The sequence below is a fragment of the Corvus brachyrhynchos genome, unplaced genomic scaffold (genome assembly GCF_000691975.1).
Source record: "Corvus brachyrhynchos isolate BGI_N302 unplaced genomic scaffold, ASM69197v1 scaffold398, whole genome shotgun sequence".
Classification (NCBI taxonomy): Eukaryota; Metazoa; Chordata; class Aves; order Passeriformes; family Corvidae; genus Corvus; species Corvus brachyrhynchos.
The window spans coordinates 355,520-374,282 of NW_008239780.1; the positions used below are offsets into that span (position 1 = coordinate 355,520).

The 18,763-nt window shown below is 46.3% G+C and overlaps 2 protein-coding genes across 2 annotated transcripts in view; one reads left to right on the plus strand and one right to left on the minus strand.

Moving 5' to 3' along the window:
* The window catches only part of TMEM255A (transmembrane protein 255A), a 22,713-nt gene extending 6,818 nt beyond the window's left edge, over positions 1-15,895 (minus strand). The window contains exons 1-7 of the mRNA XM_017743095.1: positions 15,845-15,895; positions 14,755-14,884; positions 10,248-10,310; positions 6,409-6,635; positions 5,919-6,008; positions 4,052-4,114; positions 2,273-2,361 (exon numbers count right to left, since the gene is read on the minus strand). Coding sequence (XP_017598584.1) covers positions 2,273-2,361; positions 4,052-4,114; positions 5,919-6,008; positions 6,409-6,635; positions 10,248-10,310; positions 14,755-14,884; positions 15,845-15,895 — 713 coding nt within the window. The remainder of the gene's footprint in view (positions 1-2,272; positions 2,362-4,051; positions 4,115-5,918; positions 6,009-6,408; positions 6,636-10,247; positions 10,311-14,754; positions 14,885-15,844) is intronic.
* ATP1B4 (ATPase Na+/K+ transporting family member beta 4) overlaps positions 14,857-18,763 on the plus strand; it is a 16,355-nt gene continuing 12,448 nt past the window's right edge. The window contains exon 1 of the mRNA XM_017743115.1: positions 14,857-18,703. The gene's annotated coding sequence lies outside the window, so the exon portion shown is untranslated. The remainder of the gene's footprint in view (positions 18,704-18,763) is intronic.

Consider the following 18,763-nt stretch of genomic DNA (forward strand, 5'->3'; position numbering starts at 1 on the left):
CCCCCCAGCCACAGAGCAGCCGGGTGGGATGGGCACAGGACAGCACAGCTCCTGCCTGGCTCCGCAGCGTACGGCCACAAAGCAGGTCCAGCTCCATGCCCTGCTCCAGCTGCTGGCCCCTCACAGCTCTACAGCGGCCTGGGCTGCCTGGAACCCTGGCACCTCGTCTTTCTGCTCACATTTTGAACCTTTTCCACATGCAGAAAAGAGACAGAGAAAACTCGGTCAAATCTGGTTAGGTCATTACTTTGTAAAAGGAAAAGCAACTCCTGCAACATGTGGGCTGAAGTCTTGCAGCAGAATTCTCCAGGAATGACTTCTCTCTGACTGCTGGGTGGGGAACAGGCTGGCCTTCAGCACAACTTACCAGATGTAGTGGCCTATAGCAAATACCCCTTCAGAAAACATATTTATCAGGGACAAACAGTACCAAGAGCTTTTGAATGACTTAGCTCATACACAGGGTTAGGCTCAAAGTGCATGAGAGCTTTGAGGAAAGCGGGAAGAAGCAGCTCATATTTAAGGTCAAGAAGCAGGAGATCCAGGTTCAGCTCCCCAGCAGACTCCACAAGGCCTGCAGGAAACTGCCCCCTTTCACAAGAGTCACCCTTCTTTGCTCATTACTCAATTTCACCTTCTTTACCCTTTTATTCCCACATTTCATTTTAGCAGGCTACTGCAGGAGACATTGCAACGAGAAGATGGGGATTTCAAGCAGAATCGAGGCAGAGCATAACCACAGGTTACAAAAACCTGTGCGTTGGCTGGCACGACCTCTGTGTAACCTGAGCTCTCACTGTGACCCTCTAACAATAAAACCTGTATGTGCTGTTTGTAAGTGCTCGTTCCTATGGAGATGTGTGAGAGCACAGCTCTCTCAGTGACCCTTGGTGCACCATAGAGAACATCCCACGTAGTTCAGAATGTCCTTATCAACGGGAAGGGGCTTGCCCCATGCTGCCAAAGCCAGGGTTCCCAGCATCAGGAGGAACGCAAGATTGCTGTCACTTTTTCCATGATTTCCATCCTTTACATGTGCAGTAACCGGTCTTGAGTGTCCATGCCTCTTTTACTGAGATACCAAAAGAACCAGAACCTCCTCAGTGCAGGATGTTTTCGTGGTACTAAGCAAGATTAAAATAGCAACAACTGATATCTTTTATCAGAGAGGAGAAAACGGGTCAGGGGCAGGTCCCAGAACCAGGACTGGGGAAAAAAAAACCAAAAAACCAACAAAAGCAGAAGAAAAATTAGTACAGAAAAGTTTCAAGCTTTTGTATTCCAATCAGTTCTCTGTGTCCTGCTCTCTTCAGCTAGTAAAAAGGGACTATGTTTTGTGAACTGCTCAAGGAAACCATGAGCTTCACCCCTCTGTCACACACACAAAGTCCTACAGAGACCAGGGATCACACTTTCCAGCACAGGGAAACACCCACCCTCTCCCAGCCGCAGCTTTCCTCAGCCACAGTCAGTGATTTAAGTGGGGGCCAGCCCAACTAAGTACTGTGAGAAACGCTAAGCCTGAAACAGCCCTAGGCAAGAGCCAGCAGTAAAAAAATCAATTTATTAATTGCTTGCTGACACACATTGGACACTCCACAAAGTATAAGCAGTGCATGCTGTAAATTAAGCTGGCTTAGGCACAGTAGCCAGATCTCAGTGGTGTGATCACTCTGCAGTGGTTCTCGGTTAGTAACCACCTGACTCACTGCACAGTGCTGGTTCACCTTCCAAGCCTGTGTGACCATGAAAGACATTCACTGGGCAGAGAGGACACTGGTTTATGAACACACAGATGGCACTAGCCTGTGAACTCTCCTCCCTGTCAGCAGGGTGGGGAATGGAATGGTGGTAAGGTGAGGAAGAACAGTGTCCCAGTTTTTTGCATCTTCAATATTCTAAAAGAAAAAAAAACAACCAGTGGCAACAGAGAAGGAAGGTGTTAAGACAAGCAACACTCAATAGGTGGAAAACCTGAGGAGGACACCAAGCATGAAAGTAATGGAAACTCCTGTGCTCTTCCATTTTTCCAGCTGGGCTGGCCCAGAGCATGCTCACCCATAGCTGGGATAGCCTTGCTGCATTTCACACCCACCTTTACTTGGTTAGCTTTTGTCTAGGACTCCTTGTTGCTAACAAACACAGCTTAAGGTGCCTTCCCACAACAACTGTCATTAACCAATACTATCCTGCAAACAAGCTGCAAGCTATTGCACACGAGCATGACCACTGCTCGCCCTTCCCATGGCCAGGAGTGGCATTTTTGGCTTACTTCCCACAGTTGTACAGGTCACAGCAGAAGCAGGTATTGGTTTTTATTTTCGGTGTGCAGGGGGCACGGCGCTGTGGGTGACAGACCGCCTGTGTGAATACAGAAAAAAATTACATAAAGCACAGAATGACACTGTTATAAACATATATTATAATATTGGCTTCTTGCAAAGTATAAAGGTAGGTATTATACAATGTTAGAAATGCTTTTTGCTGTGTGGATGTAGTTTTCTCTCTTTTTAGCAAGAATGTTAGCAAGTGTGAGCAAGTAAGATAACCTCCAAGCGAGCAGAGGATGAGGCCCAAGGAGCTGCTAATCAACACTTTGTCCGGGGAACAAAAGGGCCCAAAGGCTGCTCCGCCCGGAGAACGGGCGGCCAGGAGGGTCCGAGAGCCCTTATCACCGCTCTGCCCGGGGGGCAAAGAGGCCCAAAGCTGCAATCAGCCCTGACTGTCTGGAGAATTAAGAGATCCACCCCACCATCGACTCTTACCTAGCGGGCCCAACCCCAAGAATCAAAAGAAATAAAACCACAAGGCCGAAGACTACGCATGCTCTAAAAAGGAGGAACCAAGGAGTGGCCATGCAGAACAGCTCCGGGAAAAGTTTTAATAGGAATAGAGAACAGACAGTAAAAATGGTATAAAAAGGACTCACCTCGAGCATCAGGTGTGCTCTTGGCAGAGCGCCACGGCAGCCGGCCGTTACCCCTTTGTTTTATTTTATGTGTCTCTTATTGTCTTTATATTAAACCCTTTAAATTCTCACAGGAGAGTGAACCTCGTTTTTCACAGACACAATCCCCAAACACAGTTTCTGCTGCTGTTTGGCCTGCTCTACATGTAGATTTCTCAGTGATCTCCACATTAGCCTCAGGCAGATTTTTCTTTCCTTATCTTGCTCCTACAAAGTCCTCCATTACTGGAACAGAGATGGACTAGTCTAGAACAGACCAGTGTTTCCTTTCACTGTGGGGAACTCACAGACAAGCACATGCCTGCAGAGGAAGGAGGTTTTGCAACTCTCACAAACAGCCAGGGCATTGTTGAACTAATGCACCTCATTCCATAGCAAGAGAGAGCAGAGAGTTGTCAATAGCATGATCCAAACTGAGTCAAGATTCCCACAGTGGTGCAGAACTGACCAAAGTGGTTAATTGTCTGCCTGTGGGTGGTAACACATATGGAAAGTCTTTGGCCTGCAAAGAGAGTGGACCACATCCATGCTCCTGTGCAGTACCTTGCACCCTCAAGCAGGCATTCTAATTTGGTATATAGTGGTTATTCAAAATTACCTAGGGACTTGTGAGGAAAGCTCTGAGAGCCAATCAGTGCTCAGCAAAGGCAGACAAAGATGTCCATACACACTACCAGTATGTGGTAGGATCATCCATCCCCAAGAGGCTTCTCTTTGGAGAAGACAATAAGAGAGGTGCAGAGGCTGGTACTTGTTGCTCATATACACAGAAATTACCACTGTCTGAAATCTTAACCCACCACCCTGCTCCTATAATGAATGCACAGCTGAAGGTATAGAGAAACTGGTGAATTTTCCTGTCCTAGGTCCCCTTCTCTCCATCTGTTCCTTCACTAATGAGGCAGTACATGGAGGAACTCACCTCCCAAGTCCTGTTCCACTCAGCATCCTGTTCCCACCCCAGACCCAGCCTCCCACCCCCTCTTCACTTTGCAGACCTCTGGGATACTGGAGCAGCCACCTGGCAGCAGGTTCCTCCACCTGCACCAAGAAGCTGGTCCCTTCACAGGACACTGCTCTCACCTCGGGTGGGGTCGTACTCTTGGAGTAGTACTGACATCGCCCTGCGTACAGCGGCCTCAGATCCTGCCAGAGAAAAAGCACCAGGCTTAGCCCTGCAGCAAAGCCAAAATCACCCAAAGGGTCTGGGGAAACGGACCACGCTTTAGAGAGACCCTTATCTCACACCAGCACCTCAAGACAGCAACGGCTCTGCAGCCCCCACCCCAGCCCCCTGAGCCCTGGGTGATGTTTAACCCTGGTTCTTGGAGGCATGAAATTGTTACAGCCAGCATGGGAGGTGCAGTCTCTTAAGCTGGGCTCTTTGGATGATGGTGGCCATCCTGAACTGAAGGATTTATTCCTCATCCTGCGAGACACATCCCAGATCTGCCTGACCTGTTTCTGAGGGCTCTTCTTGCTGAATCATAGCAATTTTTCGTTAATTGTTGGCAAATTTGTCTTTGCTGTGCTCTTCTGTGTCTTGTGGGAAAGCTCTGGAGGATCATCAACGTTCCAGCCTGCAAATATGCATTAATGCCTCCCTTTGGGGCAGCTTGATCTCCAAGGCAAAACCTCAGGGAAAGCAATGCCAGAGGTGTATCCACATCCGTGAGCCCTTCCCAGGAGCAGCCAGACTGGCTCTCCAGGTGTCTGATCCAAAGCTCGGGGTGGCACAGCAGTGGCAGCAGCTCGCACCAGGAAGAATGCTATGTGCTGGTGTGGCAGAAGCACATCTCCAGCAAGCTGATGACATTTTTGGACAGTCAGGTGGTAAAGAGAGGCCAAAAGCCCATCTGTTCACCAAGAAGCAGAAACCAAAGCCTTTGTCATCACAACTGCTCAGCTCTGGTTGCCTCAGACACGCAGGCACCCCAGGAGCCAGCTGGGAGGAGTTGCCAGCTCATGCCACAACCCAACCCATGAGGTCACACCCTTGCAAAAGGGGTCAGAGATGGCCCAGACTTGCTGGTTTTGTCCAGACAGCTGGACGGACACCCATCACACAACTGAGCAGAGCTGATCTTTGCTCTGTCAGCAAATCCTGTCATCCAGCCACCTTTCCGCCTCTGGAATACTCAGGGGCAGGAAAGAAGAGCCAGCTTCACAAGGAGCATAACTAGCCAGCTGACACAGGGAGTTTCCATTTCATGGGTAATTCTGACCTTCTGAAATTCCTTTCTGTTCTGATAAAAATGAACTCTAAATCTATCTTTTTAGTCCATTTTTGCCAAAAAATTCAAAAAAAGTCATCAAACTGCAGAGTTGGAGGACAAAAAATCTGTTTTCAGTTAGAAATTTCAATCAAAAAGCTGAAATGGAATTGTGTCTTTTTATTTCTCTACTAATAACTAAAGCTTCTGCACATCCCACTGTACTAGTGATTGGTCATGACAGCAGTAGCTCATAATTTTTTTAAGTCACCAAATGGAAACAGAACCTACTGCAAATGTTTTCTGTTTTTACTGTAATGCTGCAGTGAGCTTTTTATCAAATTGCTTCATTCTACTACAGCATCCAGTGATTCACTCTGCATTAAGAACTACCTCTGCCTACATTTAAAACAAAATAGACATTACTGCTCATATTTTGTCCCTTGGCAATAGTTGTAATTCACATTACATCTTAAGTGTTCTGATACTCAGTAAACACATAGAGCCAAAAAAAAAAACCCAAAGCAAAGCTTTAAGATCTTAGTGCTTTTCACTAATTTAAAAATATTTTTTAAAAAATGATAACATTTTTCTAAAGCTTATGATTAAAAGCAGCATTCAGCACATGATATATATTTACAGGGTTTGATGCGGCCTGATACAGGACTGCAGACACCATCACTGGTTTTCTTAGAGCAAAAGCATTGCAGGACCTTTGTTTTCCTGGAAGCACTTACTATGTGTCTGGCAGCAAAGACACCGTCTACTATGGCACAGCAGAATGCAGCGATGACACCAAAGCTGATGAAGACGATCGATGCAACCAGCTGAGAAAGGAAAACAAAGCAAAATATCATCTGCCTCTCCACAACCAAGTGATTAGTGCCCTCTCCACAAGGATACATAAACCACAGTCAAAAAGCCCTCAAGCGATCAATGACCCGAATGTTTGCCCAGGCTGCACAGACTGGTCTCACTGAAGGCAGTGGGGCTGTGTGTCCGCTCTGGCAGAGTGGCAGGAGTAGGAGCATTGTGCCAGACTGGTTCTCTGGGGACTTGATACAGTAATGCAGGTTTTTCCATGACTCCAATAGGCTAAACTTGGGCTGAGAATACACCTCCTCTTCTGGCTGCTGCTGTCTGTAACTCTCCCCTGGAGAGAAAGGAGAGAATTTCTTCTCTCCTCACCCCAGAGTGCTGTGGGGAGCTGCTCCTGTGGACACTTACTGAGCTGTGAGGATGCAGGAGACTGCAGTATGTGAACCTCTCTGCTGGGACTGCGTCTTCAGGGAACAACACTTGGATGTACGCACAAGCACAAAGCCATGAGACCAGAAGGCAGCTGACCAGCCGATGCCATCGATGCTGTACACCCTCACGGCAGCCTGGCTGGGCTCCTCGGTGCCAGGCTGTGGCAAGCACAGTCCATCCAGCCTCCCACTGGCTTGGGGGAGCTGCAAGGAGAGAGATTTCCCTCCACCTGCAGCTTGAGAAGGGCAGTCAGACAGGTGCGATCCTCTTCTACTGGCCCCATCCTGCCCACTCTTAAAATTAGGGTGAAAGCATTCAGCAGGTAAACCAGAAATAACCTCTGATCCAGGTATGAGAAACAGTGTCTATTCCCACTATGCCACTTCAAACACCACCTCTGCCAAAGAGCCAGTGCTGACACAGCCCCTCTCACACCTGAACTCAGCTCAGCTGCTGCCAGTGGGCTCCTGACCAGCTCCTCACACACAGAGCTCCCAACACTGATCCCAATCTCCTTGGCCAAAGCACACTGGAGATATCAGCACGGCTGCAGAGGGAGGGCAAGTGCAGCATTCAGACACATTGACAAAAGGCAGCTTGGGGAACAGCTTTCGATATTACTTCAAATATACTGACATACATTATTTCAGTATGTTTACAGTGTTTCAGTGTAAAGAACTGGAAGCTCCCTGGTGGTTTTCCAACTCTGGTGATCACAACCTTCAAGTGTCAGTTGCTGGCAGCTGTTAAAAACTGTTTCTCCACAAGTACAAAGGTGACTCTGGTCATGGGGGAGCTGTGAGCAGTAGTAAAAATCACTACAGCACAAATACAAAACGAACAGTTAGCCCAGCCAGCACTGACAGGTGTCTCAGTTCTGACATGGGGATGTTTGTTTTAAAGATCCAGGTACTAAGTTTGCTTGAAAACCTTGGTTCCTGCCACTGCACAAGGCTCCAGTTTTCAGAAATACAAGCCAAACCCCTTGACAAATACAATCCAGAAGGATCCTATGTGTGTTTTTAAAGTACCTGAGGATTTTTAGGTTAATCACACTGGTGTTATCTACATCTCTCTAAGCGAAAACAGACTTTGTTCCAGTAACCTCCATGTACAGACCAGATCAGCTTGAACAATGACTGGAGATGCCAGAGGGCTCACCTGGGACAGTGGAAATGGCCCCTGTACAATTGCTTACTTAAAAATGAGAGAAAATAAAATGGATTTCTAGATGAGGCAAGTATTAAAGGCATAGACATTAAACCTGCAGCAGCAAAGACAGCAGGCTGTGAAATGATCCCAGTGACCACATGAACATGTTATGATCACAACAAGCTGTTACTGGAATATTAGATGCTGCGCCACAAAGTACTTGCAGATGGCAGCAGGTTACAAGTTTTCCTGGACCAGATCCTACACTGACCCTGTTTCTGTCAGCTGTAAACTCCTGCATTTCTTCCCCACTCAGCCCCACCCTTTCCATGTCTGGGTCCCAACTCACACTATCCACTACAAAGTCACACTGTCTCACTACCAAACCAGTGAAACCACACAAGGGGAGAAAAGCCCAGTCTTGGTGAAAGAAACGGGATTTATGGGTCAGGTAATTTTGTAGCAAGTTTAGTTTTTCTCAGTACTGTCCTTTTGTTTCATACAACGTGAAAGAGGATATTCTCCCTAAATAGCATGAGCCTTAGAGATGGGAAGTAAGCCAAACACTAAATATATACAATTAGGGAATTTGTCGGTCATCTCTGCTTGCAGATAGGAACTGCTAATATGGTGGTTTAAAATAAACACAAGGTTAATGATACTTGCCTAACAGCCCTACCAAGAAATAAGTATCTGATGCTAGAAATGGGTTTGCTCACTTTATTTACATAGTTTTCTCCCTCTCAGATGTAGAAAGAAAAGCCTGGAAACCAAACACTGAGAATTTATGATAGAGAAAAAAAAATCAAACACCAAATAGAAACATACAAATTAATTTTAAAAATCCCAGTTTTCAACTTGCCAACAAGATTTTTGATTTGGCGTTGATAATACTGTTACTGTAGCAAGCAGAAGTCCCTCTCTAGAGCTGTGTGATATTATTGATTGACCTTCACTCACGTAACTCCAGATGAAGTCATTCACACTGAGTAGCATTCGGACAACAAAAGACAAACTGGGTTTGGATAGTGCAGGAGTGTCCTGGGCTGAAGTTCCCTTTAGGTGATGTACAGCCCCACATGGGCTGTGAAGCTGCTGGTTCTTACTTTTCCATGGCATAAATGACTGTCATAAAGGCATGTAAACTGCTGACTCCTCACCTGGAAGCTGCTGAGTGGGCAGCAGCGTGTGTGCCAGAGCTGCCTGCAGTGTGGGCAGCATTGCTGGGGAGCACGGCTGGGCAGCACTGCTGGGCAGCTGGCTCTCCCTGTGGGCACAAAAGCTCTCCCTTCCCTTGTAGAGGCACAGCGTGGAAGTCAATACACTTGGGTTGGAAAAACCAGAGAGGTCTGCTCCTCTCTGAGAGGGGAAGTGAGAAGTGCTCCTTCAGGTTAGCTCTCCCCATCAGCCACACCGGCTCGTTCTACTCTTCACACTCCCCAGTCACGTTACGGACAGAAAAATGCACAAGAACACAGCTGCACAAGTTGCTTTTGGCTTTTTCTGCCCTCAGCCACACAACAAGCCACACCAAGGCTGCCTTTTAGCAAACTAGGATACAGGGGAAGTTCAGAGAAGATGAAAAAAATAAATCCTCCACGGCCAGCAGTATTACAGAAACATGCGATGGACAAAGCTGCCACTGTAAAGCGCTCCTGGGTAAGGAGGACAGGTGACTAAAGCACAGGGACAATAAGTGACAGCTACTGCATGTCCTCTCTGCGGTCAGAGTGGAGACACGCTCGCTGCCAGCCCAGGCAACAGTGATGCAATCCCTGCAAAGCTGGGTCATGGCTGTTTTTTAGGACACAAAATGATGGAGAGATGAAAAGAATTAGCACAGGCTACCCAGAGCTCTTCAGAATAATCAAACAAGTCAGAGCCACATTGTCACTTGTGGGCACTCCTGTGAAGAGTCCAGGACTGGCACAATATGGTCATCGCTCAACCAGACACTGACATGCTGCTAATATATGATGAGCAAGAGGCTGAAACCCTGCTAGGACAGAAAGAACAGGATATGTTGCTTTTGCAGAGCCAGGGTGAAAACTACAAAAAATATCCACTGGGAAACTCACCTCCCCTGCACCCTGTCTGACTGTGGGAAAGGCAAATGTCATCTCTTGCAGCATCTGCCTCACCTTCTCCTCCTGCTCTGCAGGGAGCATGCTATTTGCAAAGCAAAGGCAGCGCAAAGGCAGCACAAAGGCAGACTCTGGATTTGGACAGGCAAGAATTTCTCCCATTTGCCTTTGCAGAACCTGCCTTAGCCTTGGTCACGAGTGCACATGGCTAATCTGATCCCTGAGCCCCTCCATCCCTGCCAAAGCAGGCAGCAGCCCAGCGGGACAGGCTGCAGGGACAGCACGACCTCCCTCAGCCCTCTGCAACCTCTCACGAGCAAGGCTGGAGGGATCTCGCTGCCAGAGCTTGGGGCAACCACCGGTGAGGGGGATTGCAGCTGCTCTCCTGAGTGAGCCGACTGGAGGCAGGAGGCAGAGTGCCCACTGGGTGCTGCTCCTAGGCTGCCAGAAACCATCTCCAGTTCTCAAGAGGTATGCAACACTACCCTGGAAGAGTTAGGAAAACCTAAAATAATACTCTTTATACACAATATTTGAGTTACTGTCGTTTTTTTAGAGAAGTTTTTATGAAGAACTTACCATTTGCCTTTTGTTTTCTATCAAGTTTGATCCGATTATTCCAAGGAACGACCCAAAACCAAGCTGAAAAACAATGTATTGTTAGCATTTAGATCAGGATGATACCCAACATATTTTACAAACAGATAGAACACAATTAAATCCAGAAGCAGCAAAAGAATATTCTGCTGATGTGTGAGCAACTCTTTCTTCAGCAAGAAATCAGTGGAGTCTCTCGCTAGCAGGAACTATCAGGTGTATCCCACATATGACACTAAAAGCGTGTGTAGAAACCAAAAGGATGAGTTCTGAATTCCATCCCACCCAGTGATGTTGAAAAATGGCTGGTGGATGAGGATATGCATTGCTGTCTTGGAACAACCCTACAAACACTCAGGAGCCTCCAGATGCAAACCTAGCAGGACTACAGCACTAAAACCTCCAGGACCAGGTTTCTGTGATCTCACTGAGAATGTGAGCAACCACCTCAGTTTTCAACTCAGAGAGTTTCTCAATGTGAAGTATGAAATAAGGGAGATTTATACTTTGGAAGATTTAGCCGTTTTCTGTCTTCTCTTACTCCTCCCTCATCTCCAGGGGTGAGGATGCATCAACCAGGGTGTTCTACCAGAAGAGTTCACACTGGCCTGGCCAACAGAATAAGCTACCACAGCAAAATCATCTTTTCTTGCTGCTGTAACTGACAACACTCATTTCAGCTCAGTGAAGTCATCCAGGAGAGCAATTTCCCACCTCCTTCCTCCACAACCTTAAGCTACACTATGAAAAAGTTTCTAAGACAGAGCACACTTCAGCCAGGACAGAAACAGGGACTTCAAGCAGGAACCATGGACTAAGAGGGGAGATGCAAAAACAGTATTGTGTCACACTGAGAAAGGTAATTTGTTGGTGGAGAGCATATCCAACCCCACTTCCATGGGTTGGCAAAATGAGAAATGCTGGAAAAGTCCTACAGTTGGATCTGTCATATTAAGGAGGCGCAAATCCAGGCAACAGGCCAGGGGCCAGTGAAGATCCGTGTGAGAATGCCCAATAACTGGCCAACTGCCCAGGAAGAAGAACAAGGCATGAGACAAGCTGTAGTGACTCAAAAATGAGTCAACTAACCTGGAATCGATACTTTAAGATCCAGGAAGAGAAAACAAAGGTTTAATGAATCCAGTACTAACAGGCAGAGGCATGTGCAGAGATTAGCAGATGCAAATATGATGTAAACTTGGGCTTCAATCTTCCCTTGCCCTGCTTAAGCCCAGCAACCCTTGGTGCAGTGCTGCAGGCAGGGAGGGCATCTGGCTCAAACAGCAGCTGGTCAGGCTGCTGCTTCCCCACTGCCTGGCTTGCACTCCAAGCTCATGGAGACCACTGTCCCCACGTCAGGGACAAACTGCCATGGTGGGAAGCAAAGCAATGAAGCCAGGGGCTGCTTACCACTGAGGTGGCAGACAGGCAGGGCAGAGACCCAGGGCACTGCCCCACACTGACCTGCCAGTACTTCTGGGCTTATTATTTTGCTCAGCTTGAGCAAGCAACACCCCCACCTTCCTAAAGTAACTGGAGATTTATAGTTCAAGCCCGAGCAAAAAATTTGGAAGGTCCAGGGATTAACAGTGATTTGGATCCAGGCGTAATTTTCAGTCTGGTGATATTTAGCAGAAGGAACCTATGTGGCAACACATACCTAAGGCAAATAGTCAAGAAAAATGTTTTGTGTCCTTTGAGCTTTAAGGGAAATATCCACATGGTGTTTCAGAGCAGCCTCAAACCAAAAGGTGAAATGCTTTAGATAATTTAAGATAATTCAAAAAGAAGAAATTAGAGCAAGTCTGTACATCCAGCAGGTGAAGACCAAACAAATTGGTGAATTCTCATTAACAGGAATTCTCATTGCACTAATGGAAAAACTACTCATTCTTCTATGGATGGGACAAAGAGATCTTAGTAATGTTCCTCAGTTGCATCATTTATTTGCTGGTGGATGTGCTCCCCTGGGATGTCTGTCTGAAAGGAGGACAGGACACAAAGTGAATGTGCTTTTCCAGAGTAAAGGCCCAAGCCAACGTCCTTGGCAAGAAGAGGTGTGCCAGTGAAAGCCTAAGAAAGGTCAGTCATTTACACAGATTCTGGCAGCTGTTATAACTTGGAGACAATACACGTATCTCTCAGTCTCACTTCCACAGGGGTACTTGTCTTCTGCACCTGACCATTACTCTTGTCTGCTGAACATCACTGTTTTACTCTGGGCTTCCCTGTCCCAGGTCAGTCATCCAGCCACAGGTGAGGACATTTCCCACGGAGACACAGCTAAGGTGTTCACTGATGTAGTTGCAAACGAGTGGGTGGTCATGGAGAAGGGTGAAGGCAGCCTGGCTACAGGATGTCATGGAACCCTCTGCTTCAGCTTCTCAGTTTTATCAATAAGGAACTGAGCTGCTTGGGGGAAAAAAAAACCTCAAACCTTCAAAAAAACCAACTAAACAAAATCCTACTGATGTGTGGAAGGTCTCCAGTGCCCAGTTCTGTCCTTCCTTGGAAGTAGAGGCCTGGGAAAATAATTCCCTGCATTGAAGCATACATCTTTGCATGCTTCCTCCTCGCACAAGAGGTGTTTGCCCAAGAAACACAAGCTGAAGGAGGAAAGAAGGGTGGTTTAGGTATGGCAGCGATGAGACATCTGATGTCTGAGTTCAAGAAGAATTTGGACAATGCTCTCAAGCACATGGTGTGATTTTTGGGGTTGTCCTGGAATTGGACTTGAAGATTCTGATGAATGTGTTCCAACTCGGAATATCCTCTAATTTTATGATTCTATGTTCCATAAGATGATTCCAGCCATGAAACTGGTCCACACACAGAGAAGTCACCCAGCATACAAAGAGACTTCTGGCTCTATCTGCTTGAGAACAATCACCAAATACTCATTCACTGCAGCCAGCCCTTTTTCCCCAGTAAAGGGAGAAATCCCAGCTTGTTATGAAACATCAGCTATTTTAAGCACCTTCTGAAGCATCCAGCAGCACACTGAAATGTTTTCCTGTGCTGCAAGACAAGTGAGGTCATCACACATTTCTACAGAGCAGATTAATTAACCTAGATGGGGAATTTGGTGACAAACACAAATCGCCTGGGTGCCTCTGAATAAAGTAGCTTAATGCCCTTCCCAAGTCCAGGAATTCATTAATTCCTTGAGTAGACTAAGTCTTAAAAAAGCATAAGTGATGCTGACGTTCCCAGACCATAAATAGCTTGGGAGATGTCAAGAGGATGTGAACAGCAGACTCTGCCCATTTGCATCAGTCTGCAGGACCTGCTCTGAAGCACGAGGTTCAATTCAGGCTGGCACAGTGCAGGGTAAGTGTGGAGAGTCCGAAGCCAGCCTGTCACCTTTCTCAACACCTTCCTTCTATACTTCTCTTTAAAAAAGATCAGGCCTAAATGCAGGAGATACTAGGACAAGCCAGAAAACCTAAACCAAAGAGTCCCAACAATGTTCCACACTCTAATGGCTGTAAAGGGGCTTTCTTCAGCCATAGAAGAACTTGGGCACAGAAAAGTATAAAGCTCCCTGAGATCAGCAACACATGGCAAATAAATCAAACAGCAATAAGGCAAGAACAAGTTTCCACCTGGTTATCTGGAATGGTTTCAAGCCTCCAAATTCAAGGCTCCAAACCAAATGTGCAGCATTCTACAGCTGTTACACCAGGAGCCTCTAGCTGGGGCTACTGGCTGCATTTACTCTACTGAGACACCCAATTTGATTGCAGTTCAGTGCTTCTTTTTCAGCATGTCTTAGACATGCACAGGAACAGAACAGGACTTGCTTTCCAGCTCGTGTTAGACCTCTGCTCATGCTGGGAGGGTCGTGATGCACTTGCCCCTCATGCTTCTATAGGAGAGTATACATCTAATGGCAGGGAGGCTGGACACCAGTGGTCTTCTCTAAATTAAACCATTTGAAGCCACAAGGTTGTTCTTTCCCATTTTCAGCTGCTGATAAAAAAAGAAGAAATGGATGTGCTCGTGGCTTTGATGTACATGCTCCCCTGGCAAGCTGCCACAGCTCCTCATCCAGGGACTCCAATTTGCTAAACACTCTGCAAGTGAACTTTATGACCACAAGTTCATGTTACCAGTATTTCAAGACCTGGTCTCTCAACTGCTTTTGGCAGTATGGTCCTTCTTTGCCTTACTTCTGCCTGAGCTTAGTGTGATCTATATAAACAAAGAAATTATAAAGTTGCTTCGACTGACATAAAATCTATTTATCTGTCTTACCACTAGCTCAAAAGCATATCATTACCTAAGCTCAGAGGAAGCTGCCATTTGGATGGGATTTCTGCATGGGAATGTGCAGCAGGTGCAAAATAATAAAACAAATAAATCAAATGGTAATGAAGTAGCTGAGCAAAATATTCAGGACAAGATCACCCTTTATAACATTTTCAGCATTACAAGGGACTTTGCACGCAATACGTTTTCTAGACCTACCTAGGAGTTCTATACTTACAATAACCCCTGGGTAATAACCTCCAACAGTCACATTTTGGGTTCTTGTTGTAGCAGCTAGGCCCACCGTTAGAATTAATACTGACACAATGAGGAGAGTCACAGTTACGTAGAGGGAATTTCTTTTTCTTCTATTGAACGACCCTAAAAACACACACACACAACAGAATTTGCTGATTCCATCTGGGGAGAGTCACAGCACCACAAATTTCTCCTCCCACCACCAAAAACACCATGGTGAATTTCCTTTCTTCTGACTTGAGAATATTTTTGGGTTTGGCTGTCACTTTTCACCTTCACTAACATGCTTTATCAAGCATTACTAGGGCATCTGAATCCAGTGTCACTTATCATTGCTCTGACGTAGATGAAGAGAGCCTTAAGAACTGCAACTCTGCAAAGCTCATTTAGATACATTGGAGTCTCCCAGCCCCTCTGGCCTGGGGCAATTGAGCTAATGAAAAATATTCACATTAGACGTTTATATACTCTCTGATCTGCCTACTTACATCAAGCTAAATAACCCCACTGCATGCTGCTTGTTTTGAGGGGGGAAATTTGACTGTAATCATAAGGCATCCACAGTTTTCCATACAAATGAGATATCACCAGTAACAGCCACTTCTCCCTCTCCTGTAGTATCATCCTCTACTTTCAGCAAGGACCAGGTATTTTTAGACGCTTGAATAATGAATTTGGGGATTAGTAAAACTCATCTACAGCTGCCTGATGATGAGGGGTTTTTTTTCTTTTCTATATTTATAAATCTCCAAAATGAGCATAAACATAAAAGAGTGATTCCACCAGCCAGGAGGAAAGCTGGCTGCAACACGACACTCAGCAACATCTTTAGGGGTGTGTGTGGTCTGTATGTGCTTTGCCATCTTTGTGTCACTTTGTGGAACAATCCTTTTGATCATATTTCATATATTATGTAGATACAACACAGCACCTGCAAGAATGGCTGGTAGGATAATGGACTATAGGGCCCCCTGCCACACTCCCTGTGGGCTGCTGGGGCCACTGTGAATCCCATTCCCACAGCCTGGGGCTCTCCAACAGGACCTGGGAGCAGGTAAGGATATTCTCACCTCAGAGGCTCCCAGCACTTCTCTGGGTGTTTCAGAGAAGGGCAGGAACATGTCCCAAGGGCAAGGAGGAGCTTTTATCTTTGCTGAGTGTATTCCCTAAAGCAAACCACCTTGGGAATCCCCAGTTGTTCAGGGGCTCCCTGGCAGCCTATGCACAGCGAGATAAAACACCTGCAGAAAGGCCATGAGGGAAGACTTGGCCAAGCCAAAAAACAACCTCCTTGTCCAAATTCTCCAGAAAGAGGAGCACACCAGACCCTGCTGGGCAGCTTTCTGTCCCAAAGATGCACGCCCCAGGTGCCCAGAGGCCCTTCTGTAGGGTCTGTGTGTATATGCGGAGCAGATAAAGAGAACCTTTCACCCCAATAGCTACACTGATGCAGCCATACCAACTGACACACGCTGCTACAAAGATCCCCCTTCCTCCACATGGACAGCTCTCCACAGGGAAAAGCACAGCAGCTCCCCACGGCTCCTCCACACCCACTCCAGCCTGACCCAGAAGCTGTGCTGCTGGCAGGAGTGCTCCCTCTCCATGCTCTGGGCTGGCACAGCTGCCATGGGCATGGGGCTGGATTTCACCCACAGCAACCAGATAAGCTTGAAATCACAGACAAGGGCTAAACTTGGGGCTTAAATGCCCAACAGAAGGAGATCATAAAATCACAGAAGGGTAAGGTTGAAAAGACCACTGGAGGTCATCTAGTCCAACCTCCCTGCCCTACATGAAGGGCAAGAGAGGTTTATTAAAAAAAGCACTATCCTTTCTGACTGACTTTCTGTCTCTGGAAGGAAAGCTCTTCACCCACAAACCTTCTGCTCATGTTCCAGAGCTCAGGTCTGACTGCACCACTGGGACATTACTGGCCCTAAGAGCAACAAGCCTGACAATTGGTTAGTCCTCAGCTGGAAAAAATAGCTAGAGAGTTGCTAATTAAAAAAAAAAATTAAATAACTGATAGAGAACCCCAAGATTCAGGCTGGATATTTTACCAGTGATCCTCAGTCTTTCAAGCCATGTTTTACAGGCTGGAGATAAAGGTACCTGACTGTTTGCTGCAGGTCGCATTTGGGGTTATTCTCCTAAACCTACCAAATAAGTTAACAATATAATATCTAGTCTTCTAAATCATTCAAAAATCATTAAGATATTAAGCCATTCTGTATGTGTTGCCTCACAAATACTATCATTGTATAACCATTTAAATGCAAGTGTCCCATAAATGTCTTAAAAAATCCATAGCAGTGGGACCAAAACTGGATAAAATTTGCCACTTCTTACATAGTTTAGTTCTGAAAGGAGAGAAAGGATGAATCCATCTTGCTTCCACGGAATTACCAAACTTCCAATTACTGCTACAGTTTGGCTGGCAAATGAGCAGAGGGTAAATAAGCCCAGCCATGTGCTCCTTACACAGCTCCCAGTGTGCACGGTCAGGCTGTGGGGGTGCAGATGTTTGCAGGGCACGGCGGGGTGGGTGCTGTGGGCACACGAGGATAGCACTTACACACCCAAACCAGGGCTCCTGCACTGCCATCACAAATGCTGCAAAAAGTTACAATGAAGACCACTCTAAAGAAAGCATCTTGAAACACCATTGATAGATGCTGTATTTGTTTCAGCACCATCATGTTTTTCACTCTTAATTTCTATGTTGTTTCCCAGTTCAGGACTGGCATACATCAACATTCAATAGAGAAGAGAAACAAGGTTTAGACTGGAAAATTTCTCAAAGCTTTTCAATATTTGTCATAAGATTAAAAAAAAAAATAGTAGTTTTTATTTCAAGTACTGACAAAACCAGCCATAATCTTCTAACTTGATATTGAAGAGAGATGTGAAACTGAAGAGATAATGTGACTACCTTCACTTCAGCTCTGTATTGGGATATTAATTACATTTTTTCCTTCTCTGAAAACACTTTGCAATGCATGTAGAGAAAATGTGGTTTTGTACTTCTGTAAGGATGACTGCAGCTGCTTCAGCATACATGGACTCATACCCAGTATCTTTGTAATAGCTGCTGAAGGGCTGCTCTGACAAAATTCGCTCCCTCAACATTAATTTCTGCTGAAAGTATTCCCCATCAGATCATGTTCCTGAGCTTGGTATAGCTCTATGCACAGAAGCTGAGGTACGGCAGCTTTGCTATCTCTGCTTTTAAGAGACACTAGTAGCCTTTTCTCTGTGATTTATCCCAAACAGATACCCCAAAACCTGCAGTGCTTACCACAACATAAGTAGACAAGGTGATCCAAAACACTATGCTTAACTCTGTTAGGAAGCTGTAAAGAAATTAATGCCATCCATAGCCTGGCTATTGCTTTTGCTAAAATGGCACTCCAAACGGGCGCTGGTTTTAGAATGATCATTTTTCTTTTAAGCATCAGAAACATCCTCTTGTTATAGTTGCCCTATATAAGCCACTCTAAAGACAAGGCTGTAGCAGGTTTTTCCAGATTACTTTAAAAGTTTGCAATAATGCGTATCTTTGAACTGCCCTTGATTCACTTTTTTTTTCCCCCCGATTATTAGAAGAAAATGGACAAGATGGCACAGAAACAGGACTGACTTCTCCATCTTGTTCTTTGGGGGAAAAGCCAGAAGCAAAGACTAGGCACAGAGTAGCTCAAGGAAGAAGCCAGCTCTAACTTTTAACCCGGGAGAACCGGGGGCAGATAGCACCGAGCCTCTCTCTTCCCAGCCCCTCTCCTTTCGTCCCATTTTTCTGCTGAAAACGCGTCACCGTGCGAGCTGTGACCCCACGGCTCCGACTGCGGGCCCGGCAGCGCACGGGCGGGGGGCTGCGGGGCTCATGCCCGGCTGCGGCGGTGGAAGGGAGGGGAAATCGCGATTAGGTACGAGGGGTCCCCGACCTCACTGGGGGATGCGGGAGGGCAGCGGCCGCGCTCCTCCCC